Consider the following 27,740-nt stretch of genomic DNA (forward strand, 5'->3'; position numbering starts at 1 on the left):
AAAATACAAAAATTAGCTGGGTGTGATGGTGTGCACCTGTAAGTCCAGCTACTTGGGTGGCTGAGGCACAAGAATCACGTGAATCCAGCAGGATGGAGGTTGCAGTGAGCTGAGATTCCACCACTACACTGCAGCCTGGGTGACGGAATGAGACCTTGTCTCAAAAAAAAAATTTCAAAGAGAAGGAGTAGGAAATCTAATTTTGAATTCTTGTTTCTTTCCCTTATGCTAATAATGAGAAAATAAATAGGATTCTCCATCTCTGATGCTTTTAATAGGAAATTTAAAAAGAAAAACCTTCATGTACTGCTTAGAAGGAATCCTTATTCACAGGCTGTAAGATGGGTTTCATATTTCTTAGCCATCATAATAGAAGGATCCTCAAAGGCCACTTTGAGAGAAGCAAGTACACATTTTGTAGGTTTACACTTCTGTCACATAACGATTGTTGTTTTGGATTTCTATAGCAAAGTGCAGGCCCGAATAGCATTCTCTGCCTATCTCCAGCATGTTCAAATTCGCCTGATGAAAGACAGTGGCGGTCAGACGTTCAGTGCCAGTTGGGCTGCCAAAGAGGATGAACAGATGGTAAGGCTTTTCTTACTGGAACCTTTTTACTTTCCCTTTTTCTTTCTTTCTGTTTTTGTTTTTTGTTTTTTTTCTATTAGGGTAAAGTGCAATGTATTTTTCTGGTGAAAGAATTATTACATAAGAAAGTTTTTAGATTTCTTATAAATCTATACTTACAAGATTTATATATACTTATTTCTTATACTTCAATGTGAAGCAAATCTTTGACCTGGAGCTATGTTCATTACACCATGTAGTGAAGGCATCAATGTGTTTCATTTTGAAATGGAAATTGATTTCTCATTGGATGTGAAGCCCTGTGCAAAGCCCTTTAAAAGAATAACAATTTACAGTCTTTTCTCAAGCAACTTCACGTTATTAACTCTGAGGTAGGCATTATCATCCCTATTTTACAGAAGAGCAAACAAAGACCTCGAGAAGCCAAGGTTCCACAGGTTATACGTGATGAAACCAGAACTTAAACTCAGATGTACTTTACTTGCTCCTCCATTGTTTTCATGCATTGCAAAGTGTTTATTTTCTGTCCTGAGGAGTCAAATTAGCTCTTTGAAAGTCATCACCTTATCATAGGCTCTGTCAGAATGCACCATCCTCCAAGTTGGTATTTTTTACTTTACTAGTTGTAACCTCGTAAGATTCTTAGATTGCTAGAATCAAACTTGTATAATCATTTTTACTGTATATCAGTCATTTGAACATTCCTGGGATTCAGTATTCTAGGACAGTTTTGTGTGTGTGAATCAGAATGATGGGGAGCTTTAAGCTGTTTGGTAAGGTCAGAGTTTATGGAAGAAGCCACACCCCTTCCATATTCTTTTTTTTTTTTTTTTTGAGACAGAGTCTCGCTCTGTCGCCCAGGCTGGAGTGCAGTGGTGCGATCTCAGCTCACTGCAACCTTCGCTTCCTGGGTTCAAGCTATTCTCCTGCCTCAGCCTGTAATCCTGTGATTACAGGCACCCATCACCAAGCCTGGCTAATTTTGTATTTTAAGTAGTGACGGGGTTTTTCCATGTTGGTCAAGCTGGTCTCAAGCTCCCGATCTCAGGTGATCCACCCTCCTTGGCCTCCCAAAGTGCTGGAATTACAGGCATGAGCCACCGCGCCTGGCCCCATATTCTTTTTAATAACAGGGATTTGTCACCTAAAGGAGAGGGGCCTTAAAGTCTGAGAAAGCTGCATTCTTTGTTCCACTCAGTGGTGACCTTACTGTAATTTTTAGTCCTCCACATACAAAAGGCAAGTCTTTATGCCAGGCTTATTGTAAAAACATGTTGGTTATCCCAGAAAACAACTTATGAATTTAAAGTAGCCAATGGAACCCAGAGATAAAACCTTGTGTGTTGTGAATAATCCTTCAACCATCAGTGGAAAATGTTAGCTCTGCTCTTTCCAAGTGGAAAATTGAAACTGCCTTTTTGAGAGTCAGTTTGTCTGCTCCACTCTGAAAAAAATAATGTTTTAATATAACAGCTTAAACCACCCTATAGTAAAAACAGCAGAGTAGAACTATGAAATTCAACCCTCTGGTTATGAGGCTGTTTCACTTATGCTGGAGTAAATTGGCACTAAAGGACAATGAACCAAAATCAAATTCAAGAAGAAAAAAAAATAGTTCAAAAAAGAATAACCACTGCAGATTCTGGCTCAGAATTCACACAGTATTTCTTTGGGGCTTTCTACAAGAATATTGAGGATCATCACTGCAAAACTTAATACCAGTTCTGTGAATTATTTCTTGAAAATATATCTAGGCTGGGTGCGGTGGCTCATGCCTGTAATCCCAGCACTTTGGGAGGCTGAGGCGGATGGATCAGTTAAGGTCAAGAGTTCGAAAGCAGCCTGGCCAACATGGGGAAACCCCATCTGTGGTAGTGCGCACCTGTAGTCCCAGCTACTTGGGAGGCTGAGGCAGGAGAATCACTTGAACCTGGCAGGCGGAGGTTGCAGCGAGCCGAGATCACACCACTGCACTTCAGCCTGGGTGACAGAGCAAGATTCCGTCTCAAAAAAAAAAAAAAATATATATATATATATATATATATAGAGAGAGAGAGAGAGAGAGAGAGAGAGGGAGAGAGAGTGCAAGCCCTACCCCATTCCCTGATGATTGTAGCAGTGGCCTTGCTTTTGAGGAAGGTAGGAAGGTAGATGTAGAGTTGGCCTCTCTGTTCCAGTTTAGGTTAGAGATTCCTTATCTCATAACTCACAGAAGGCACATCAACAGAACGTCCCCAGATTTATCATCTGAAGGCAGTTTTGTTGTGGTTTTTGGACAACAACATCTTTAAGGCTCTTGGCCTTATAAAATCTCTCTTTGAAGCATTTATGATTTCATCAGTAATCTGATTGGTATCTGTTCAGATTTCAAAATCCTTTGCCCCCATCTTCCGTGAGATGTATTCGTTCTTTCCCTTAATAACTTTCCACTGTGCCCTCCTTGACAACCCCCAAATCTAAAAGCTCCCTTATCCTTGGGGAAGAAAAAAAGCTATTACCTTTCAAACTACTGTGATAATTCTTTCTTTGCCTTAATCACGACACTTTTAAAGTCATTAGTTTCTACTCTTCACGTATATTTTTCATTACCCATGCATTTTCTTAATGTCTTCTTGTACTCTCTTTATTGAAACTGTTTTCCTGAAATTATCCCTCAGTGGTCAGATCCAAGGCCTTGTCTTTGTAATGGGCCTTTCCAGCTCCAGCCTCTTGGAAGCATTTGACATGGAACCCTTTCTTCAGTTGGCCTCCATGACACTATTTTCTCTTAATTTCCTTTTTTTTTGTTTTTTGAAATGGAATCTTGCTTTGTTGCCTAGGCTGGAGTGCAGTGGCATGATCTTGGTTCAGTGCAACCTCCACCTCCTGGGTTCTAGTGATTCTCATACCTCAGCCTCCCAAGTAGCGGACATTACAGGTGTGTGCCACCACGTCAGGCTAATTTTTGTATTTTTCGTAGAAATGCAGTTTTACCATGTTGGCCAGGCTGATCTCGAACTCCTGACCTCAAGTGATCTGCCCACCTCAGCTTCCCAAAGTGCTAGGATTGTAGATGTGAGCCACCATACCCAGCCTATTTTCTCCTGGTTTTCTGTGTTTCTGGTGTTTCTAACTTGTTTTTTTTTTTTCCTGATACTTCCTCATCTTTTCTATCTCTAAATATGAATATTTCTGTATTCTCTGTCTTCTCACCTTTGATACTTTCATCTGCTTCCCCAGTTTTAGTTCCTACTACCTGTCTTTGAATGCTACCTTCCCTAAATAGTACTATTTGTGTACGTACTGTGGTACTTTTACAACTACTACTTTATTACATAGTTATTTATATACATACTTGATTTAAATTTTCTGATTGCCAGCTTATTGAGGGAAGGGAATAAGTTTCTTTCGTTTTTGTTTTGTCTTTCTGTATGCTTCTTATACCTAACCTGTTTGCTCTGGGTCTTGTTTGTTGAAATGTGTAATATATGTCTTCTTACATCGCTGTTATATAATGCCTGCGTAACTTGTCTTCTGTTGCTTAGCACCATCCCTCCTTTTTTTTTCTCCCATGACTCTTTAATTTATAGGAGCTGGTCGTTCGTTTCCTCAAGCGAGCATCAAATAACCTCCAGCATTCACTGAGGATGGTATTACCCAGCCGACGACTGGCACTTCTGGAACGCAGAAGAATCCTGGCCCACCAGCTGGGTGACTTTATCATTGTATACAACAAGGTAAGTCTTTTATCTGTTAGTCTTGTGCTTTGGATTGCCATACACTGTCAGAAACAGGCTAGATAGAAGCCTCTGTCCAACTGGATGGAGACGCTCTTCTTCTGTTCTCTGGCATCACCATCCTTTGTGTATTACTGTTAGGGGAAGCAGGACCCCACACCTTAACCCAGATGGTCTGAAAAACTATTTATTACTTCTGAAGGCCCAGTGGCCATAGTTAATTCTTAATTCTTATCAAAAGGCATATTCCTTTTGAGCACTGAGATGAATCCTAGGCTGTGTGAGTCTGCACGGTTGTTAGTGCCTGTAGAAAGTGGCAAATTGACCATTTGAGAACAAATTTGAACTGTGGATTGAATGTGATGACATATTCTTTCTTGAACAAGTTATACTTTCATCTTTAAAACATTTTAAACATTACAGAATTTTACAGTCAAGCCCAAGAAATATACTATTTAATTAGAATATTTTGCAAAGCATTCTATATCCCAGGATATATATCATTTTGGGTGTTTGGGTTTGGGAGGTTTGGTCAGTTTGCAGAAGGAAAAGCTGATAGAAATGTAAATGGCTTTTCTAAAGTTGCATGGAATTGTTAGTAGAATATTAGTGCACCAAACTCATAGCCACAATTTACTCCAGATCTGTTGAGAATTTTGTTATGTCTTATATAAGTGAAGAATTTATTCAGTATGGAAGCTGGTATAAGAGTACCTTCCAAGATCTGTCTTTCCTCTCCTACTTGGAACAAAATACTGTGTCTCTGTTGTCATATTGTTAAAGCTACAAGGGTCATCATAGATATTACTAAGCTACTATAAAAAGCTCTTTAATCAATGGGCTGTGTAAGTAGAAAGTAAAAACATGATTAAAATTTACATTCATTCTGCAACTTTTACTTGGGAATTTCAAAATGTTTTACAAAATCATGGCCAAAAGTAATATATCAAATTTATAGGTGGCAAAAGTACATACAAGAATTAAATGTCTTTACTATAAGGACAGATTAACTCAAAGGCTATTGAAACTACATGATGAAGTGCATATTTATTAGGAGTCAGTTTTATCTTGTTTTTCTGTGGGGTTTGGGCACTGGGTAGGAAACAGAACAAATGGCTGAAAAGAAATCAAAGAAGAAAGTTGAGGAAGAAGAGGAAGATGGGGTGAATATGGAAAACTTTCAGGAGTTCATCAGACAAGCAAGGTAGTAGACATTCTTGATTGATAAAGCTGTCTTATTCTGTCTTCCGCAATGTTCATTGAGTACCCAGCATTCCTTTGTTTCTGATACATGGATGTGAATGAAATCACTCTTAAAGCCGGGCACAGTGGCACACCCCTTTAGTTCTAGTTACTTGGGAGCCTGAAGCAGGAGGATTGCTTGAGCCCAGGAATTAAAGGCCAGCTTGGGCAACATAGTGAGACCCTGTCTCTAAATGATGAAAAAAGAAATCATTCTCAGAAGGAGAAAAAATTGTATGGGCTTGGCCTCTCCATATCTTAGCCAATTATGTTGCTATTTTCATGGCTTCAGTTATCAAAACATTACTGCTGGGTAGCAGGGCTGTAGTTCTCGATAGCCTTCACAGTACATATCTCTTGAAGTCACATGAGAGCCCTTTGGAAAGTTGAAATTAGAGGCATCTCATATTTACTGGGTCTGAATTTGTCCCTGACCTATTCATGGGGTAGAAATGACCAAATTTTGCCTACATTGAATAGGCTGAGGAATTTGTAATTTCTCCACTCTGTGAGGGTTACACCTAATTTATATAAAATAGAACAAGTTCTTCATGCTTAGGGTTAGCCTTTAGAAGTGGAAAATCTCGATATTCATCTGTCTATCTTGATAAAAGTCAGCCAGGCCATTTTGTCCATTTATGTTGGCTTACAAAGGAAGAAATAACAAAGGCACTTAATTTTAAATCTTGTAAAACTTACACTGGAGGATTTTTTTCTAAATAGAGAGATGTGCAAAACCATTAAAATAAAATAGGATAAAAAAACAGTAAACCCCATTACTTAGGCTTCAACTGTCAAAGTCACAAATAGGGAGAAAATCAGTAGAAAATCTACCCTATGTTGATTTCTGAAGTTAAATGAGGTAGGGGTAGGGGCTTATCAATCACCAGCATAATATAATCTTTGTTTAATACCTTTTTCAGACCTCACTATCATGAGCTTTACAGCAAACAAATATATCATTTTGTAGGAGTCCATAATTGTATGGTGTTATTTGTTGACATTTTTGAGTCTTAAGTAATATGATTGATAAAAGAGGTATAGAAACAGCTTCTCTCATCAACGTTATAAAAACACAAAAGGATAAAAAAAAAAAAAAAAACAGATTGTGTCCAGAAAATAGCTCTACTTTTTAAAGCTAAAAGATAATTTTCAGGTTTATCCTTAGGATCTTCAAAATCCCTAAAATATATATTTTTAAAAACCCAGCCTTTAAAAGAACACTATTTCCCAAGCAAGTCTAACTGGATACTAAAAATGAATTATAACATATTGTTAACTAATTATATAGATTTGGAGATAAAATGCATTGGAACATAATTACTTCTGATTGGGGATTAGGTGTTGATTGTCGGGAAATAATGTGGTAACGTCAGTTCTTCTTTTATTAAATTTGGTTTGAGTACATGGATACTTTTCAGGGCTGGTAAATTCAAATACCTGCCGGAGTCAGACAGGAAAACATAAATTATGAAGTGGGCAAAGGATAAGACAGATATAAAGCAGCTTGTATTTTGACCAACCATAACCTTTGCCTTTCAGTATTCTGTGAAGGGCCAAATAAAACACACTGACAGGCAAAGGTTTGCAACCTCAGCTGTAGATCTTTGATAGTCACTTGAGAGACTTATCTTGTGGCATTTGGCTACTTTGAAGACTTTAGGGTTTACACTGAGATTCATAAAGGTGGTTTCTAGGTTCTGGTTAGAGTGTGTTTTCTGAAGATGGGATATAGGTTCTCTGTGATAATGCAGGCATACTTCACTTAATAGCCACTTTTCTAGAACGTAGCCAAGCTTCAAGAAAAAGAGAAGAAAAAGGTCATTGAGAGGCTGCTACAGATGTTAAAGTCCATGTGTGATATGTTCACTAGAAGAATCCACTAGCCTCTCATCTGTTTCCTTATACTTTCTATTTTGTGGCTGTTCATAAAGAGCATATAATTTCAGTAATTTGAAGTGATTTAGAGATGATCTCCTTTAGTCTCGTGCATTATATAGATGGTTAGGGAATTCTATGGTTATTGGTGGATTTCCTTATTTCTGACATAGGCAATGAAAATGACAAGTGGCCCTTTAAGTGAAAATACTTCAATTATCTAGAAGTGAGCTGAACAAACCGTAAAGGGCCAGATAATAAACATTTCAGACTCCGTGGGCTACATATGGGTGGTGGTGGTGGTGGTGGTGGTTCTTGTTATTGTTGTTTTGCATATTCTTTAAAAATACTTTTTAAAATTTTTGGCTGGGGGCCATAAAAACAAGTCGCTGGTCAGGTTTAGTACAGCCCACAGTGTGTAGTTGGTTGCTGCCTGTTCTAGAATGTGGCTGTCCAGTAGAACTTTTTGTGGGTGACTACTGAACACTTGAAGTGTGGCTAGTTTACGGAAAAGAATCTTTAATTTAATTTGAATTTAAATAGTCACATATGACTGACTAGTCGCTACCATATTAGACAGTGTAGATCTAGAAAATTCACTGCAGGATGAATAAAGCCTTAGGTTTTTAATTTTTTGATTGCTTTCATTTATATTTTATTTTAACCACCTATTAATAGGGAATTTTCAGCTTGTGCTTTTCATTTTTCCCTTTTCCAGCTTGCTCTGTTTTCATAATAAAATCTGGTGGAAAGATTTTCCAGAATAGCTTCCTGTCTGACCATACTTTTTCTCCTCATTTCAGTGAGGCTGAACTGGAGGAGGTGTTGACTTTTTATACCCAAAAGAACAAGTCTGCTAGTGTCTTCCTGGGGACTCACTCTAAAAGTTCTAAGAACAACAACAGTTATTCTGATAGTGGGGCAAAAGGTGGTAAGTATACTGGTTAATGAATGAAAAATAAGAACAAGTGAAGAAGTGAGAAATGCAAAGGAGAATGAGGAATAATGTGTTGGCTAAGCACTAATAGTCCCTAAGATAATGAGACTTTGCAGCATGGGGAGGGGGTGGAGAATGGGGGACAGTACTTTTTGTCCTAAAAGCAGAAGAAGGGCATGGTCTGATTTTTTTTCATGATAATTAACAGCAGAGAGCTTTTCAAGAAAAGCTAATAATAGCTGATATTTAGTGAACACTTATCTTTCTATCTGCTGGACATAGTCTTATTTTTTACTTCCCAAAACCATATAGAGTGGGCACTACTACAGAACCTCTTTACAGATGAGAAAAGAAGCTAAAAGAGACTGAGTAACTTGCCCAAGGTTATTCTTTATCGTGCAGGGACAAGGAATTTGATACATAGCCTGCCTGACTCAAAGTTTGTGCTCTTAATATACTCTTCTGTCTCTCTTAATGATTATTTCTGACTCTTGTCAAGTTTGTTACTTTCTCTAACTTAACATCATTGACATTTTGGGCAGGAGAATTCTTTGTTGTGTGGGGCTGTTCCATACCTGGTGGGAAGTCTAATATACTTGGTTCCAAGCCTGACATGCCATTAGTTTCCGTCAGCCATTGTGATAATCCAGAATGCCCCTACATGTTTCTAAAACTTCTTACTGCTGGGGAATTCCATGGTTGGGGATTTTGGAATTGAATATGGATGTGGCTGTCTAGCTCACGTCACCATGATAAAAAAAAAATAGCAGTGACATTCTGTTATAAACAAAGCTCTGTGCTTTAAATGTAAAATTAACTTAAAACCTAGATGGAAGCCTAAGAGATAGGTAATCAACATACTGATTTTGTCAGTGTGCTAAGTACTAGATTCAAAGATGGAGACTTCTTCCCTGCTCTTAAGTTATGATAATCTAATGTGGAAATAGCCAGGAAGATTGGTCATTTAAAATGTGGAATGAATTTTCCCAAAGAAACAGTGTTAATGTTTTAAAAACTGATTTGGTTCATAGGCCAATCCACATAAGCCTGTTTAACTCATGGTATGATTGAATTATTGTATTACTGGAAGTCCTGAATCCAGCCCTTTTCTTCGAGTTTTTCTAACTTCATTCACCTGTTCATTCATTCCTTCTATACTTTTTTTTACTTAGCACCCATTATGTGTTAGGCATTTTCGTGGTTGCTAGGGATACAATGACCAGGACTATCACAGTCTTTAACTTTATCAAGTTTATTGTCTGGTAGATAAAGTCGGGTGAGTGAATAGAAGAAGAAAGCTGGCAGAATCTCTGAAAAGCTCCTATAAGAGTTTTGGCTAAGGGAGACAAAGGAATTCTTGTAATAAGGTTGGAATAGAGAAAAGTGTGCTAATTTGGGGAGGTAGGGGCCTAGATGGACATTCATCTAGTAACTTCTCCCCTGGCAGCAATGTGGAAGCCCTAACAGCATGTAGTGGCTACATCTTTTATAATGATAGGTCATTCGAAATTCTAGGGTTTATGTTTTAAGGACTACCTTTACGTAAGATCCAAACCTGTGTAAACCTATTAAGGATAACTGGCCGGGGGAGGGGCAGTAGGAAGGCGTCAGTCAAGGAAACAACATTATGACATTTGATAGTATAGTATCTGGACTCATTTCAAACATGAACAAACAAGTGTGTGACAGTGTTACCACTGCTATTGGCGATGGAGGGGAGAAAATTCCTATGTCTTTATTCTTTCACTCTGAAAGATGATCTATAAAATGGCCTTCCTTAAGTTTTTGTATGATTCTAGCCCTTGACAAAGATTTTGGAATATTTTTATATATGATTAGCTCTGGCTATTCTGTTTCAAAATTCTGTAGTGGAGAAAAAATTAGTTATTAATGTCAAAATTGATTAGAGTGATACTATTATTGAATATACTGATCAACCTATCTCCAGTAAAACTGAGGAGTTTAGGCCAGGTGTGGTGGCTCACGCCTGTACTCCCAGCACTTTGGGAGGCTGAGGCAGGTGGATCACCTGAGGTCAGAAGTTCAAGACCAGCCTGGTCAACATGGTGAAAGCCCGTCTCTACTAAATATACAAAAATTAGCCAGGTGTGGTGGCGGGCACCTGTAATCCCAACTACTCAGGAGGCTGAGGCAGGAGAATCACTTGAACTGGGAGGCAGAGGTTGCAGTGAGCCGAGATCGCTCCATTGCGCTCCAGCCTAGGCAACAAGAGTGAAACTTCGTTCAAAAAAAAAAAACAAAAAACTGAGGAGTTTAAGATACAGAGCCATCATAGTATCCAGGTATTATGCCAAGAAATAGTGGGACCACTCTTGCTGTCTCCGGGTAGCTTCACTGCTCCATACATATTATAACTTCTTGGCTCCAGGGGCTACCACCAACCAACGTGATCTCTTAGAACCCTCAGTCTGAATTCCTGGCATAAGCATCTGACCGCCCTTATTATTTTTTTCCAGATAAGCCCTAGCTTGTTGGCTGTCCGTGGATGGCTGCCCTGGGTTTAGGTACCTTTCTCCGGTTCAGTTAACTGTAGCTGGGATTGGGAATAGCTGGGAATCATTTAATTGGTTGCCTACTCCATGGGCTGTGGGTGTCTCCATCTTTGGAAAAGTGTGATGAGACGTGCGATGTTTCCCAGCATTGATTAGCAGTTGTGTTATATTTTTGGAAATAAAATTATGTATAGAACAATGGACTTGCAATTGATTATAAGAGAGTCCAAGCTTAGTATTTCTTATTTCAGATCACCCTGAGACTATAATGGAAGAAGTGAAAATAAAGCCGCCTAAACAGCAACAGACAACAGAAATTCATTCTGATAAATTATCTCGTGAGTGATTTCAAACCTACCTAGATTTGCTGCTCTCTGATAATTCCCTAAAAGAAGGAAATAGTCATCAGATATTAAATATTTCTAAAGCATGCAACATTACCCCAAAGAAATATTTTTCTTTGTTTTTCCTTTTCCCTTAGAATTTTCTCTTATCTATTGATAAGCTATTTTCCTTCCGAAGACTTTTTCATTTTCTGTAGAGATTCTGAGTGCATTCGTTTCTCCTAGAAGGGTGAAAAGAAGGGGGAGAGGAATTAGCTGTTGCTAGTGGAGACTTCATCTTGATGTCCTAACATGTGTAAAACGTGCCTGCTCTGTTTCATAGTGGTAGTCCCAACTCCAGCTTTTAGAAAGGAATAAAAATAAATTCCTATTTCTGTTGCCAGGTTGTTTCTGGTAGGCAAAAATCATTAAGTTTATGATGAACACTCATTAAAGTCTGTATTTTTCATGATTTCTGTTTCATGCCAAGATTACTGTGATGTTTAGGTTTTAAAAACATTTATGTTTTATAGAGATTGTATGTTTGTTTTTCCTATAATGATGTCTTGTTTTGTTTTGTTTTTAATAGGATTTACCACTTCAGCAGAAAAAGAGGCAAAATTAGTTTATAGCAATTCCTCCTCTACTCCTTTCTCTGGTCCTACTGCTACTCTGCAGAAAATTCCCAACACCCATTTGTCATCTGTTACAACCTCTGACCTCTCTCCAGGGCCTGGCCACCATTCTTCTTTATCTCAAATTCCTTCAGCTATCCCCAGCATGCCTCACCAGCCAACAGTTTTACTGAACACAGTCTCTGCCAGTGCTTCTCCCTGCCTACATACTGGGACACAGAACATCCCAAACCCTGCTGGCCTGCCACGCTGTCGATCAGGAAGTCACACCATTGGCCCCTTTTCTTCCTTCCAAAGTGCTGCACACATCTATAGCCAGAAACTGTCTCGTCCCTCTTCAGCAAAGGCAGGTGAGTGAGAGAATGAAAGACAGTCCACAATGTGAGCTCCTCCCCAGCCCCAATAAAGAAAGAATGTCATCTCTTCCCTTTACCTTTTTTTGAATTTTGAAATGGAAATGGACACGCACTGCATTGTTCTGACGTGACTAAAGAAGACTTTTGCATTGCATCCAGTAGCATGCCTTCATTGATACAAAAGGAAACAGGACTTTTTTTAGGTACTGGAGATAAAGAGATGAATCTGACAAGGCTTCTGTTCACTAGGAGCCTACAGCCTAGTCAAGAGATTTCCTGTCACAGATAACCATAGACCTATGAGTGTGCTATATGCATTCTCTGTGCTTCAAATAGTTATTCCCAACATCAGACAAGTTAGTTTTTAGGCAAGAATTACCTGAATAAATAACCAAAGAATTCTTAGAATAGGATATATCATTTTAACTGAAATAGACCTATATTGTCAAGTTTGTCCTCCATTTTTTAATAACAGCTTTATTGAGATATAATTTACATTCTATCAAATTCACCCTTTTAAAGTGTACAATTCAGTAATGCAGTGGTTTTTTATATATATGTATATATTCACAGACTTGTGCAATCAACACCACTATCTAATTTTAGAACATTTTCATCATCTCCAAAAGAAACCCCATACCTGTTAGCAGCCACTGTCTGTTTCTTCCTCCCCCGAGCCCCTGGCAACCACTGATCTACTTCTCTGTTTTTACAGATTTGTCTATTCTGGACATTTTTATATAAGTAAAATCATATAATAGGTAGTCTTTTGTGAATGGCTGCTTTCTATTCTGGACATTTATAGAAGTAAAATCATAATAGGTGGCCTTTTGTGAATGGCTGCTTTCACTTAGCATAATGTTTTTCAGCTTCATCCATGTTGTAGTAGGAACTTCATTCCCTTTATGGCTGAATAATATTCCATTGTATGGATATACCACAATTTGTTTAGCCATTAGTCAGTTGATGGGCATTTGATTTGTTTATAATGTTTGGCCATTATGAATAATGCTGCTATGAACATTTGTTTGTAAGTTTTTGTGTGGACATATGTTTTTATTTCTCTTGAGTGTATAGCTAGCGTGGAACTGTTGGTTCATATGATAACTTTTCGTATTTCGTCTTTTTGAGGAACTTGTAAACTGTTTTCCAAAGTGGCTGTGCCCTTTTACTAACAGCAGTGTTTGAGGGTTCCAGTTTCTCCCGGTCCTTGCCAAAACTATGAGTTGTCTCTGTTTTTGATTTTCACATCCTAATGGGTATGAAATAGTATCTCTTTTTTGTGGTTATGATTTGCATTTCTCTAATGGCTAATGATGTTGAATATCTTTTCATTTGCTTATTGGGTATTTGTTTATCTTCTTTGGAGGAATGTCTATTTAAATTATTTGCGCTTTTTAAAATTCGTATGCTTCCCTTTTTATTGTTGAATGTAAATGTTCTTTATATATTCTAGATAAAAGCCCTTTGTCAGATAGGATTTATAAATATTTTTTCTCTCCTTGATGGTTATCTTCTCACTTTCTTGAAGCACAAAAGTTTTAGGTTTTAATGATGTCCAATTTATCTGTTTTTTTCTATTGTCACTTGTGCTTTTGGTGTCATATCTGGAATACTGTTGCCTAATCAAGTGTCACAGAGATTTCCTCCTTTTTTTTTTTTTTTTTTTTTTTTTTGAGACGGATTGTTGCTCTGCCACCAGGCTGGAGTGCAGTGGCACGATCTCGGCCCACTGCAACCTCCACCTCCAGGTTCAAGCGATTCTCTTGCCTCAGCCTCCTAAGTAGTTGGGACTACAGGCACATGCCACCATGCTCAGCTAATTTTTGTAGTTTTAGTAGAGGTGAAGTTTCACCATGTTGGCCAGGATGGTCTCAATCTCTTGACCTTGTGATCCGCCCACCTTGGCCTCCCCAAAGTGCTGGGATTACAGGCGTGAGCCACCGTGCCCGACCCCTCCTATGTTTTATAGTTTAGATTCTTACATTTAGGTCTTTTGTACATTTTGAGTTCATTGTTCTGTATGGTATGATGTAGGGGTCTAACTTCATTCTTCTGCATGTGGATATTCAGTTATATCAGCATCATTTGTGGAAAAGAGTATTGTTTCCCCATGGGATTGTCTTGGCACTCTTCTCAAAAATCAATTAATTATAAATGTAAAGGTTTATTTTTAAGGCCTCAGATTTATTCCATTGATCTATATGTCTGACCTTATGCCAATACCACATTGTCTTGATTGCTACAGCATTATAGTAAGTTTTGAAATCACCAAGGATGATTGTTCCAACTTCACTCTTCTTTTTCAAGATTGTTTAGGCTGTTCTGGATCCCTTGCATTTTCATATGAATTTTAGGATCAGCTTGTCAATTTCCTCAAGAAAAGGCAGATGGGATTTTGATAGGATTATTATCTGTGGATCAATTTGGGGACTATCTTAACATCAGTCAAGATTTAAACACTAGTAATAGCTATGTTAAGGTGAGTTACAGCTAAGACATGTTTTATAAATAGCCAGTCTATATTTCTTAATACCTGTTTTCAAATGAAATGGATATTTTAATATGCAGCTTGAGTTAGAGATATTAAATGGTCCACTTTAATAAGTCATAAATATGAATATATGCATGTGTATATATCTGCTCATTCTGGGTGATCATTGTTCTTGTGATTTAATTTTCTAAAATCAGTAATAATAATGATCAATAATGTTCTACTTTGAACTATTTTTCCCCATGTAAGAAATTCAGTAAGATGAATGTCTTCAGTGGCCTGTGTTATCATAAAAACTTTTTCAAAACCCTCCCTTTTGATCCTTTCCAAGAGAAGGATAGTGAACAAAAGAAGTTGGTGAGTTCATAAATATTTTCTGATATCTGTTGTGATTTCTTTTTTGACTCTTGGATCATTTATAAATATATTGTTTAATTTTCAGGTAGTTGGGATTCTTTATTTTTGTAATTGGTTTTTAGCTTATTTCCACTGTGGTCAGAGAACGTAATCTGAATGGATTAAATAGTAGTAGACGACAATATGTGGACAAAAATATATAATTGACAACAGCCTGTAATTGATTGGAGTTAAATTTTTCTGTGGTAATTGAATGGTTTTGGAATAGGAGTAAGATTTTATTTAACTATAGACTTTTTAAAGTTAAATATACAGCATCAAATTTCAAAGGTCATCACTAAAAGAATAAAAGTATAAATTCTAATGAGGAGAAGAAAAATGAATTGTGGATAAAAAACATGCAGAAACTTAGGTGTATGCAAGCAAGAAGCATAGAAAAAGCAAGATAAATAGAAATTTAAAGCATAGTAAATTGGCCGGGCAGAGTATTTCATGCCTGTAATCCCATCACTTTCGGAGGCCGAGTTAGGCAGATCGCTTGAGGTTAGGAGTTCAAGACCAGCCTGGCCAACATGGTAAAACCCAATCTCTACTAAAAATACAAAAATTAGCCAGGCATGGTGGCGCTGGCCTGTAGTCCCATCTACTCAGGAGGTTGAGGCAAGAGAATTGCTTGAACCCGGGAGGCAGAGGTTGAAGTGAGCCAAGATCACACCACTGCACTCCAGCCTGGGCACAGAGCAAGACTCCGTCTCAAACAACAAAACAAAACAAAAAACATGGTAAATCAAGTCCAAATATATCAAGAAGCAAATAAACTTAAATAGGTTAAACTTCACAGATTTTTAAAGTTTAAAAAAATCCAACTATGTGCTGTTTACCAGAGGCACACCTAAGTTTAAGGACACAGAATGTTTAAAAGTAAAAAACTGAAGAAAGAAATACCAGATAAGTACTAACCAGAAGAAAGTTGGTATGATTGCATTAATATATGCTGAAATAGGCTTGAAGATATAAAACTTTCTTACAGATAAAGAGTAACTACATAATGACAAAAGGTTCAGTTCAGTCAAAAGTTAAACAATTCTAAAAGTGTCTGCACCTCATAAAATAGCCTCCAAATATGTAACACAAAAATGGAAACAGCCACACGAAGAATGTTTAAATCCACTATCTTAGTGGGTGATTTCCATGTACTTCTATTAATTATTAATACACTAAACAGATTTTTAAAATGCAGAAAGGATAAAGAGGATTTGAACAAGGTCATAAGTTTATTTATTGATAATATATAGGACTGTGCACCCAATAATTAGTCAAAACGCCTCAAGCGTACATGATATAGTTATAAAAATCTGTCATATCCTACATCATAAACAAGAGAACAAATTGCAGAGACTTGGTATCACACAGCCACATTCTTTGTCCACATTGCAATTAAGTTGAAAGTCAGTAACAAAAAGATATAGAAGAAACCCCCATGTATTTCAAAATTTAAGAGTCAAAGAAGAAATCCTGATGGAAGTAAATTATTAAGTATTAGAACTGAATGATAATGAAAAAGCTGTATGTCCAAATAAGTAGAGAGCAGTGCAAGTCAGTATTTGAAGGGAAATTTACTGGCTTAAATAATTATAGTTGGTGTGCACCTGTAGTCCCAGCTCCCTGGGAGGCTGAGGCGGGAGGATTGCTTGAGTGCAGGAGTTCGAGACCAGTCTGGGCAACATAGCGAGATCCCATCTCTAAAAATAAATAAATAAATAAGTAAATAAGTAAATAAAAACATATTTGAAAAGAAGACAGGCTGGAAATTAATGTGCTAAATGTCTGGCTTTAGACATTATAGAAACAACAGTATCATAAATCTAAATAAAGGATAAAGAAATATAAAGATAAGAGCAATAATTATAGAATTCAAATATAAGGCACAGTAGAGGGTGGCAAAGCCAAAAGTGATTTTTTGAAAAGCCTAATAAAATGGACAAACCTCTGGTGACACCTATCAAGAAAAAAGAGAAGACATGGATAAATAACATAAGGAGTAGAAAAGCAGACATAGAAAATATAAATACACCCAAAATGACAAAAATAATGTAATCTTCTTAACTTTATTCCAATAAAATTGAAAGCTTACATAAAACAAGCCAAACTCATACAAACTATAACTTATGTAAAAATGACTCAAGAAGATGAAGAAAGTCTGAATAGTCCTATAAGTATTTTAAAAAGTGATACAGTAGTTGAAAGTCTTAAAGAAAACATAAGGCCTAGATTTATGGGTAAGTTCTAATCTTTCAAAAGGTAGATAATTAAAATATATTTTTAAAAAAACTCTTCTGGAGTGTGGAAAAAGAGAATTTTCCTCAACTTATTCTGTATGGCTAGTTTTATCTTAATAATAGAACCAGTTAAGGACAGTATTAAAAAGGAAAATTACAGACTGGCTTTATTTATTAACACAAATGCAAAAATTTGAATCAAAATAAAAGCCAATCAACTCTAGCAACATCTAAAAGAGATAGTACACCATGAGCAAGTTTATTCAAGGAATGTAAGAGGGGTTTAACATTAGTAAACCTATAAATATCATTTGCCATATAAATATAATAAAGAAAAAACCATATTCTTCATCATGGTACATGCAGAAAAAGAATTCGATAAAATTCTGCACTCATTCACGATGATAACTCTCAGCTCAGTAGGAAGAGAAGGCGATTCTCTTAAAAAAAGGGTATTTGCCAAAAACTTACAAGAGCTATCAGCCTAAATATGGAAATGTTGAAAGCATTCTCTTTAACATTAAGAATAAGTAAGGATGCCCACTAACATTCCTTCTGTCCAGTGTTTTACTGGAGATCAGAACCAACATAGTAAGATAAGAAAAAGAAATTATAAGCATAAGGATCATCCCTTCTTAGCCTTTTGGCTAAGATCAAGTATAAGCATAAGGATCAAAAAAGAGGAAACAAAACTGTGTAATTGCAGTTAATATATTGTCTACATAGAAAACAAAATAATTACAGATACATTTTAGAAATAGTTATTTTAGCATAAGATCAATATTTAAAAATTAATTGCTTTCAAAATTATTTGCCAGAAGTGATAGAAAACAATTTTTTGATTGTAGCAAAATATAAATAACATAAAATTTAACATTTGAACTATTTTAAGTTCAGTGGCATTCAGTACAGTCACACTGTTTTGCAGCCATCACCACCAATAAAAATGTTTTTAAAAATATCACTAATAATAGCATAAAAACTGTGTCACCTAGGAATATATTTAGAAAGAAAAGGAAGTTTTATAAGACTACATTGAAAGATATAGATATTAGACATTAACAAAAATTTAAATAAATGGATAAATATACCACGTACATGCATAGGAAGACTCAATATCATCAAAGTTTCCATTTTCATCACATTGATCTCTGTATTCAATATGGTTCCAATCAAAATCTCAACAAGTGTGTCATTGAATTTTTTAAACTTATTCTAAAATGATAATAGAAAGGCAAAGAGCCAAGAATAGTGAGAACCTACTGAAGAAGAAAAATAAGGTGGAGGAGCACCTTATTAATATAAAGTTCTGATACTTAAGACAGTGTGGTATTGGCAAATGTGTAGACAGATTGACCAGTGGAACAGAATAGAAAGTTAGAAACAATCACACAGGAAGATGGAAATTTCATGTATGACAGAGATGGCATTGTAGATCAGAGGAAAGGGAGAGATGTCTCAATAAATGCTTCTGGGGTAATTGATTATCCCCACAGAGAAAGATGAAATTAGATCCCTGCCTCACACCATGTATAAAATCAATTTCAGTTGTAAAACTTCCATAATGAAATAAAATAATAAAGGAGACCATCATTAAGAACTTGTGGTATGGAGCAAAAGTAAAAACAAAAGCACAAATCATGTAAGTCAATAAGAAAAAGATAGCCCAATAGAAAAATGATACCAGAAAAGAGGTAACATGTTCAACATCATTATTAATCAGGTACATGAAGACTACAATGGGAAGAATTAAGACACTTGACAATACTAAGTGTTGAAGAGGCTATGGATCAACAGGAATTTTCTTTCTTTCTTTTTTTCTTTTTTTTTCTAATTTGAGACAGGGTCTCACTCTGTCACCCAGGCTGGAGTTTAGTGGTGCAATCGTGGCTCACTGCAGACTTGACCTTCCAGGGCTTAAGCAATCCTCACACCTCAGCCTCCTGAGTAACTGGGACTACAGGCCCGTGTCCCCACACCCAGCTAATTTTTTGTAGAGAAGAGATCTCACTTTGCTGCCTAATCTGGTCTCGAACTTCTGTGCTGAAGTGGCCCTCCTGCCTCAGCCTCCCAAAGTGCTGGCATTACAGGTGTGAGCCACCATTCCCGGCCCAGGAACTTTTTTGTTTGTTGGAGTGTAAAAAAATACCATTTTGGGGCCGGGTGCGGTGGCTCACGCTTGTAATCCCAGCACTTTGGGAGGCCAAGGCAGACGGATCATGAGGTCAGGAGATCAAGACCATCCTGGCTAACACGGCAAAACCTGTCTCTACTAAAAAAAAAAAAAAAAAAAAAAAAAAAAAAAAAAAAGAAAAGAAAAGAAAAATTACCCGGGCGTGGTGGCAGGCAGCTGTAGTCCCAGCTACTCGGGAGGCTGAGGTGGGAGATTGGTGTGAACGCGGGAGGCGGAGCTTGCAGTGAGCCGAGATCGCGCTACTGCACTTCAGCCTGGGTGACAGAGCAAGACTCTGTCTTAGAAAAAAAAAAAATACCACTTTGGTATTACTACATAAACTTGAAAATTTACATACTTTGTGACCCAACAATTCCACTCTTGGGCATATACAAGAGGAGCTCTTCTACACGTGTGCCAGCAGATGTATGCAAGAGTGTTTATGGCTGCATTGTTTATAATGGCAATATGCTTGAAATAACCACAATACCCATTGATAGGGGAATAGAAAAATAAGTTGTGGTGTATTTACAAAATGGAATGCCAGACAGCAAGGAAAATGAATGACTTTCAGCTGTATTTATCTAGGAAGAGCAGTGTTGAATAACAGAGCAAGTCCCAGGAAATATCTATAGTAGGATACCATTTTTGTAGATCTCAAAAACGAGCAAAATTATCTGGTATTTTGTTTGTTATATGCATATACACACAAATATATTTGATAAAACTTTTTTTTTTAAAGAATGATTGATAAGGGGAGATTAGGAATGGAGAGGAACAACCACATAGGTTAGTACATATTGTTGATAATGTAATTCCTGGGTTGGGTAGTAAGTTCACAGGTGTTCATTACAATATGCTTATAACTACATATACAGCTATTATAAATATTTTGTATGTACTAAATAATATAGTAAACATGAAAAAGTTACAGATTCAGAAAATCAGTTGTATATGCAGAATGATCATTGTTATATTAGCATTAATTTTAAAAAGACAGGAAATAGGTTATATTATTTCTACTTTTCTGAGTTTAAAAATTTTTTCGAAGAGATGTGACTTTTACAATCAGGAAAAATGTGAATTTTTGTTTTATTTTATTTTTAGAGACAGGTTCTCTTTCTGTCACACAGGCTGGAGTGCAGTGGCATGATCATAGCTCACTGTAACCTTGAACTCCAGGACTTAAGCGATCCTCCTGCCTCAGCCTCCCAAGTAGCTGGGACTATAAGCATGAGCCACTGTGCTCAGCTGAATCTTGATTTTATATTAAATAATTTCTTTTTGCCAGAATTTCAATGCTTAAATAATAGAATGCTCTGATATTACAGTTGAAAGAAGAAAATTTAAATCTGAAAGGGAAATCAGTCATTTGAAAATATACACACACCAGGGCCTGTCATGGGGTGGGGGGATGGGGGAGGGATAGCATTAGGAGATATACCTAATGTAAATGATGAGTTAATGGGTGCAGCACACCAACATGGCACATGTATACATATGTAACAAACCTGCACATTGTGCACATGTACCCTAGAACTTAAAGTATAATAATAAAAAAAGAACATATTTTGACTAAAAATATTAAAAAAAAAGAAAATACAAGGTTATTGTTATTTTTCTGAGTATACTCGATTTTGCTTTTATCCCTGTTTCCCTTTTGAGCTTTCTAAGTATTATGGATGATTTGACAGTGGATGCCACAGACTGTTGACAAGTACAGTTACATAACGAGAAAAATAAATAAGAATTATAATGAGTTTCAAATATATATTTTTTATTCAGTAAGATTAGCAAATTCTAGGATTGGTATTCCCCACTACATATAATGAAAATTCTTCTTTGTGAAGCTTTCATTATAAGCAAAAACATATTAATAAATAATGCATGTGGCAGTTTGGTAATAGGAAGAGTTTCTAGGTTATGGTAACCATTTATTTTTGTGTTCATTTGAAGATAGTTTATTTCTCCTATATTATTAAAGATCCCTAGGGTTCAGTAAAGTATCTGTTGACCTGAGATTTCTGTCATTATCCTAATTTTTTTCAGGCCTTTTTTTCCTAAATGAGTGAAAACTTTTCTCCGTTTTAGCAGGATCGTGCTATCTAAACAAGCATCATTCAGGAATAGCCAAAACACAAAAAGAGGGAGAAGATGCTTCTTCATATAGCAAACGGTACAACCAAAGTATGGTTACAGCTGAACTTCAGCGGCTGGCTGAGAAGCAGGCAGCGAGACAGTATTCTCCATCCAGCCACATCAACCTCCTCACTCAACAGGTACGGATGGTCTGGGGTGCCCAAGATCTCTTTGGACCTGAGGATAGAATTAATGACAGGGTACTTTGTCTTTCCCTGTCTTTACTATTCCCATATACTGATGCCTCTTGAATGAGTATTATTAATAGTTAGTTTCAAGCTGAGGATCAAGTTTTTCTTCTTCAAATTTAAAGAAAATAACTTTCTGTTACAGGCATTGTGAAGTAAGTCTGTTACTGGATATGATGTACCTATTTCATGGATAAACAGACTTGAATGTTCATCTGTAAATATAATTTTAAAGGATCTTTAAAAATAAGTTCTTTTCTTTGGTAAAATTTTCCAGTGAGTTCTAGTCTTATAAATCTTTTTACCAGAATTTTATAACATTACCCTTTAAAAAATTTTTTTTCTGTATTGCCTTTTATTTCATGATCTCAGGATGTTTTATGGGTAACTGATTAATTTCATATTTTATTATACCCTTATCCAATATAATATCATTCTCCCCATTTTACAGATGGGGGAACCTGAGGCTGAAAGAAGTGATGTGATCAAGGTCATTCAACAAGCTGGGTGGATATAAATAAATAACAGCATATTGTCCTTATGCTATATAGATATTAACAATCTTGCAACACAGTGAAGGTAGATGGCACTTTCAAGAGCTTTATGAATTCTCTTTGTCCTTCTTGCTGGTTATCCCTATGGTGTTTAATTGAAGAAAAAGCCATATCTCTTATTCCTTAATGCTAAATGGCATCAAAGTCCTCCAAAGGAATTATCGTAATTTAACTCCACAGTTATATTTTGCTATGTTGCTGATGTGCCAAATTCCTTAATTGGTAGTAACTCTGTAGTGATAATCAAGTCTCCAAAAAAGTGAAGCTGAAAATTACTTTAAGTACATGCTAAAAGTAGGCAACACACTGCTCCCTGGTGGTACCCTACTTATCTGTATAAAATTTAGGACCAAAACTAAAGCTAAGCCTCTCATGGACTTAGTTTTACTTCAGCCTCATCCCAGCGTGTGAAGCAGTAAGTATTTTCTTTCTCAAATCCTTAGTTGTTTGAAGGGAGTAAATAAGAAGGCCTAATGTAAAATAGGAAGCAAAGAATATTACAAGAACAATGTTGATTCTTGGAGGGAGTTGGGTAGTTAGATTTTAGTGATAGAATGATGGGAAGAGGGAATAGGATACCAAGATACGATGGGAAGGAATTTTCAAATTAAGTAAGTGGCTATGAGACGGGAAAGGCCAGTGCTCTGCTACACTTTTATCATTGGGTCACTAACTAGATTATATGTTTCCAGTTTATAAATGGGCAGCTAGAAGCACCAAGACATTGAGATTTTGTGATTGTAGTAAAAAAAAAAAAATACCCAAAATAGCCAATATTAGTACTTACCTATTTCTAGCTCCTATCGTTCGCTAGACTGCAAAGCTTACAAAGTGAAAAGATCCTAATCCTGTAGGAATCCAAGGTGACTGTGTCCTGATTGGGAAGTCATCCCCCTTCAGTTCATTTTTTTCATCTATAAAGAACTTCAGTGCCAGTGAATTAAAAGTCCATTAGACTGTGGTTTGTAGGGATCTGAACTTGCCATTAGATGTCAGTGTTAACTTTTAGAGTCTTGGTAATAGGGTGGTCAGTACTGAGGGAGGTGCTGTAGGATGTAATAAGCAGGATGGAGTAGTGGAGAAAGAGCTGGATTAGCCATCCAGAGACTTGCCACTGACTCCTGTGTGATCTTGAGCAGTTCACTCCGTTGTTATTCTGACACTGACTCCTGTATGATCTTTGGCAGTTCATGCCACTGTTCTGTCACTGATTAGCTATGTGATCTTGGACAGTCCACTCTACTTTTCTGACACTGACTAGCTGTGTGATCTTGGGCAGTTCACTCCACGGTTCGCCTGCCACTGACTCCTGTGTGATATTGGGCAGTTCATTCCATTGTTCTGACACTGACTAGCTGTGTGATCTTAGACAGTTCACTCTACTCTTCTCCTGACGCTGACTAGCTGTGTGATCTTGGACAGTTCACTCCACTGTTCTCCTGCCAATGACTAGCTGTGTGATCTTGAGCAGTTCACTCAACTTCTCTTAACCTCAGGGTCTTCATTGATTGATGAGGAAAATACAACAGGGTCATGAGGATATTATGCAAAACCTCTAAATGCAATATATGTGGAAAATATTGTTATTTCAGCCATAAAAGGCTTTCAATAGTAAATGGATTCTAATTTGGTTAGAAACGAGTTTTTAGATAAAGTGTACTTTTTAGTAGTTTTTCAGAAATTATTGTGGGTACATAGTAGATATATATATATATGGGGTACATACGATTTTTTTTATTTCAGTAGGTTTTTTGGGGAACGGGTGGTGTTTGGTTACGTGGATAAGCTCTCTAGTGGTGATTTCCAAGATTTTGGTGCACCTGTCACCCAAGTAGTGTACACTGTACCCAATGTGCAGTCTTTTATTCCTCACCTTCCTCCTACCCTTCCCCCCAAGTCCCCAAAGTCCATTATATAATCCTTGTACCTTTGTGTCCTCATAGCTTAGATCCTACTTATAAGTGAGAACATATGATGTTTGGTTTTCCATTCCTGAGTTACTTCACTTAGAATAATGGTCTACAGCTCCCTCCAGGTTGCTGCGAATACCATTATTTTGTTCCTTTTTATGGATGAGTAGTATTCCATGGTGTATATATATACACACCACATTTTCTTTATCTACTCATTGATTGATAGACATTTGGGCTGGTTCCATATTTTTGCAATTGCAAATTGTGTTGCTATAAATATGCATGTGCAAGTATCTTTTTCATATAATGACTTCTTTTCCTCTGGGTAGATACCCAGTAGTGGGATTACTGGATCAAATGGTAAATCTACTTTTAGTTCTTTAAGGAATCTCCATAGTGTTTTCCATAATGGTTGTACTAGTTTACATTCCCACCAACAGTGTAAGTGTTCCCTTTTCACCTCTTCCATGCCAACATCTATTATTTTTTGACTTTTTAATTATAGCCATTCTTGCAGGAGTAAGGTAGTATTGCATTGTGGTTTTGATTTGCATTTCCCTGATAATTAGTGATGTTGAGCATTTTCTCATATGTTTGTTAGATATTTGTATATCTTCTTTTGAGAATTGTCTATTCATGTCCTTAGGCTTTTTGATGGGATTTTTTTTTTCTTGCTGATTTGTTTGAGTTCCTTGTAGATTCTGGCTATTAGTCCTTTGTTGGATGCATAGTTCGTGAAGATTTTCTCCCACTGTGTGGGTTGTCTGTTTACTTGGTGATTATTTCTTTTGCCTGCAGAAGCTTTTTAGTTTAATTAAATTCTATCTATTTATCTTTGTTTTTGTTGCATTTGCTTTTGGGGTCTTGGCCATGAAGTCTTTGCCTAAGCCAATGTCTAGAAGGGTTTTTCTGATGTTATCTTCTAGAATTTTTATGGTTTCAGGTCTTATATTTAAGTCTTTCATCTATCTTGAGTTGATTTTTGTGTAAGGTGAGCGATGAGGATCCAGTTTCATTCTTCTATATGTGGCTTGCCAGTTATCCCAGCACCATTTGTTGAATAGGGTGTCCTTTCCCCAGGTTATGTTTTTTGTTTGCTTTGTCAAAGATCAGTTGGCTGTTAAGTATTTGGCTTTATTTCTGGGTTTTCTATTCTGTTCTATTGGTCTATGTGCCTATTTTTATACCAGTACCATGCTGTTTTGGTAACTATATCCTTGTAGTATAGTTTGAGTTTGGGTAATATGATGCCTCTAGATTTGTTCTTTTTGCTTAGTCATGTTTTGGCTATGCAGGCTCTTTTTTGGTTCCATATGAATTTCAGGATTGTTTTTTGTAGTTCCATGAAGAATGATGATGGTACTAAATTGCACTGAATTTGTAGATTGCTTTTGGCAGTGTGGTCATTTTCACAATATTGATTCTACCCATCCGTGAGCATGGGATGTGTTTCCATTTGTTTGTGTCGTCTGTGATTTCTTTCAGCAGTGTTTTGTAGTTTTCCTTGTAGAGGTCTTTCACGTCCTTGGTTAGGTGTATCTGTAAGTATTTCATTTTATCTTTTGCAGCTGTTGTAAAAGGGGTTAAATTCTTGATTTGATTCTCAGCTTGGTGGCTGTTGGTGTATAGCAGTGCTACTGATTTGTGTACATTGATTTTGTATCCTGAAACTTTACTGAATTTATTTATTAGATCTAGGAGCTTTTTGGATGAACCTTTATGGTTTTCTAGGTATATGATCATATTGGCAAACAGCAACAGTTTGACTTCTCTTGAATGATTTGAATGCCCTTTATTTCTCTTGTCTGATTGCTTTGGCTAGGACTTCCAGAACTATGTTGAATAGAAGTGGTGAAATGGGCATTCTTGTCTTCTTCCAGTTTTCAAGGGGAATATATTCAACTTTTCCACATTTGGTATAATGTTGGTTGTGGGTTTGTCATAGGTGGCTTTTATTACCCTAAGGTATGTCCATTTTATGCTGATTTTGTTGAGGGTTTTAATCATGAAGAGATGATGGATTTTGTCAGATGCTTTTTCTGTGTCTGTTGAGATTACCATGTGATTTTTGTCTTTGATTCTGTTTATGTGGTAGATCACATTTATTGACTTGCGTATGTTAAACCATGCCTGCATCCCTGGTATGAAACCCACTTGATGATGGTGGATTATCTTTTTGATATGCTGTTGGATTAGGTTAGTGGCAGAAATTGCAATTACTTGTGTACCAACCTAGAATTTTGTTGGGGATTTTTGCATCTGTATTCATCAGAGATATTGGTCTGTAGTTTTCTTTTTTTGTTAATGTCCTTTCCTGGGTTTGGTATTAGGGTGTTACTGGCTTTATAGAATTATTTAGGGAGGATTCTCTTTTTCTCTGTCTTTTGGAATAGTTTCAATAAGATTCGTCTCAATTCTTCTTGAATGCCTGATGGAATTCAGCTGTGAATCCCTCTGGTCCTGGACTTTTTTTTATTGGCAATTTTTAAATTACCATTTCAATATTGCTGCTTACTGTTGTCTGTTCAGAGTTTTTATTTATTCCTGGTTTAATCTAGAAGGGTTGTATATTTCCAGGAATTTATCCATCTCCTCTAGGTTTTCTAGTTTGTGCACGTAAAGGTGTTCATAGTAGCCTTGAGTTATCATTTGTATTTCTGTGGTATTGGTTGTACTATCTCTTGTTTCCATTCTAATTGAGTTTATTTGGATCTTCTCTCTTCTTTTCTTGGTTAATCTTGCTAGTGGTCTATCAATTTTGTTAATTTTTTTTTTTTTTCAAAGAACCAGATTTTTGTTTCATTTATCTTTTGTATTGGGTTTTTTTGTTTGTTTCAATTTTATTTAGTTATGCTCTGATCTTTGTTATTTCTTTTCTTCTGCTAGGTTTCAGTTTGGTTTGTTCTTGTTTCTCTAGTTCTCTGAGATGTGACCTTAGATTGTCTATTTGAGTTCTTTCAGGCTTTTTGATGTAGGCATTTAAAGCTATGAACTTTCGTCTTAGCACCGCTTTTGCTGTATCCCAGAGATTTTGATAGGTTGTGTCACTGTTATCATTCAGCTCAAGGAATTTTTACATTTCCATATTGATTTCATTGTTGACCCAACGACCATTCAGGAGCAGATTATTTAATTTCCATGTACTTGCATGGTTTTGAGGATTCCTTTTGGAGTTGATTTCCAATTTTATTCCATTGTGGTCTGAGAGAATACTTGATATAATTTTGATTTTCTTAAATTTGTTGAGACTCGTTTTGTGGCCTATCTTGTGGTCTATCTTGGAGAATATTTCATGCGCTGATGAATAGAATGTGAATTCTGCAGTTGCTGGGTAGAATGTTCTGTAAATATCTGTTAACTCCATTTGTTCTAGGGTATGGTTTATGTCTGTTGTCTCTTTGTTGACTTTCTGTGTTGATGACCTGCCTAGTGCTGTCAGTGGGGTATTGAAGTTT

At 36.6% G+C, this 27,740-nt stretch overlaps 1 protein-coding gene and 1 long non-coding RNA gene across 54 annotated transcripts in view; one reads left to right on the forward strand and one right to left on the reverse strand.

Annotated features, from left to right (window-relative positions):
* TTLL5 (tubulin tyrosine ligase like 5) overlaps positions 1 to 27,740 on the forward strand; it is a 295,793-nt gene that overhangs the window by 110,854 nt on the left and 157,199 nt on the right. For 16 of the 51 annotated variants that reach the window (XM_063715226.1, XM_063715225.1, XM_063715228.1 and 13 more), the window contains 7 exons: positions 468 to 588; positions 4,158 to 4,304; positions 5,405 to 5,508; positions 8,228 to 8,355; positions 11,111 to 11,212; positions 11,787 to 12,182; positions 21,583 to 21,770. In XM_063715226.1, coding sequence (XP_063571296.1) covers positions 468 to 588; positions 4,158 to 4,304; positions 5,405 to 5,508; positions 8,228 to 8,355; positions 11,111 to 11,212; positions 11,787 to 12,182; positions 21,583 to 21,770 — 1,186 coding nt within the window. 51 annotated transcript variants of the gene reach the window in all.
* The window catches only part of LOC129049791 (uncharacterized), a 51,518-nt gene continuing 40,415 nt past the window's right edge, over positions 16,638 to 27,740 (reverse strand). The window contains exons 3-4 of one of the 3 annotated variants that reach the window (XR_008513121.2): positions 19,649 to 19,790; positions 16,638 to 16,781 (exon numbers count right to left, since the gene is read on the reverse strand). This is a non-coding gene — a long non-coding RNA (uncharacterized LOC129049791). The remainder of the gene's footprint in view (positions 16,782 to 19,648; positions 19,791 to 27,740) is intronic. The other 2 variants (XR_008513120.2, XR_008513123.2) reach the window with 2 other exon arrangements.

This window comes from Pongo abelii, chromosome 15 (assembly GCF_028885655.2).
Source record: "Pongo abelii isolate AG06213 chromosome 15, NHGRI_mPonAbe1-v2.0_pri, whole genome shotgun sequence".
Lineage (NCBI taxonomy): Eukaryota > Metazoa > Chordata > Mammalia > Primates > Hominidae > Pongo > Pongo abelii.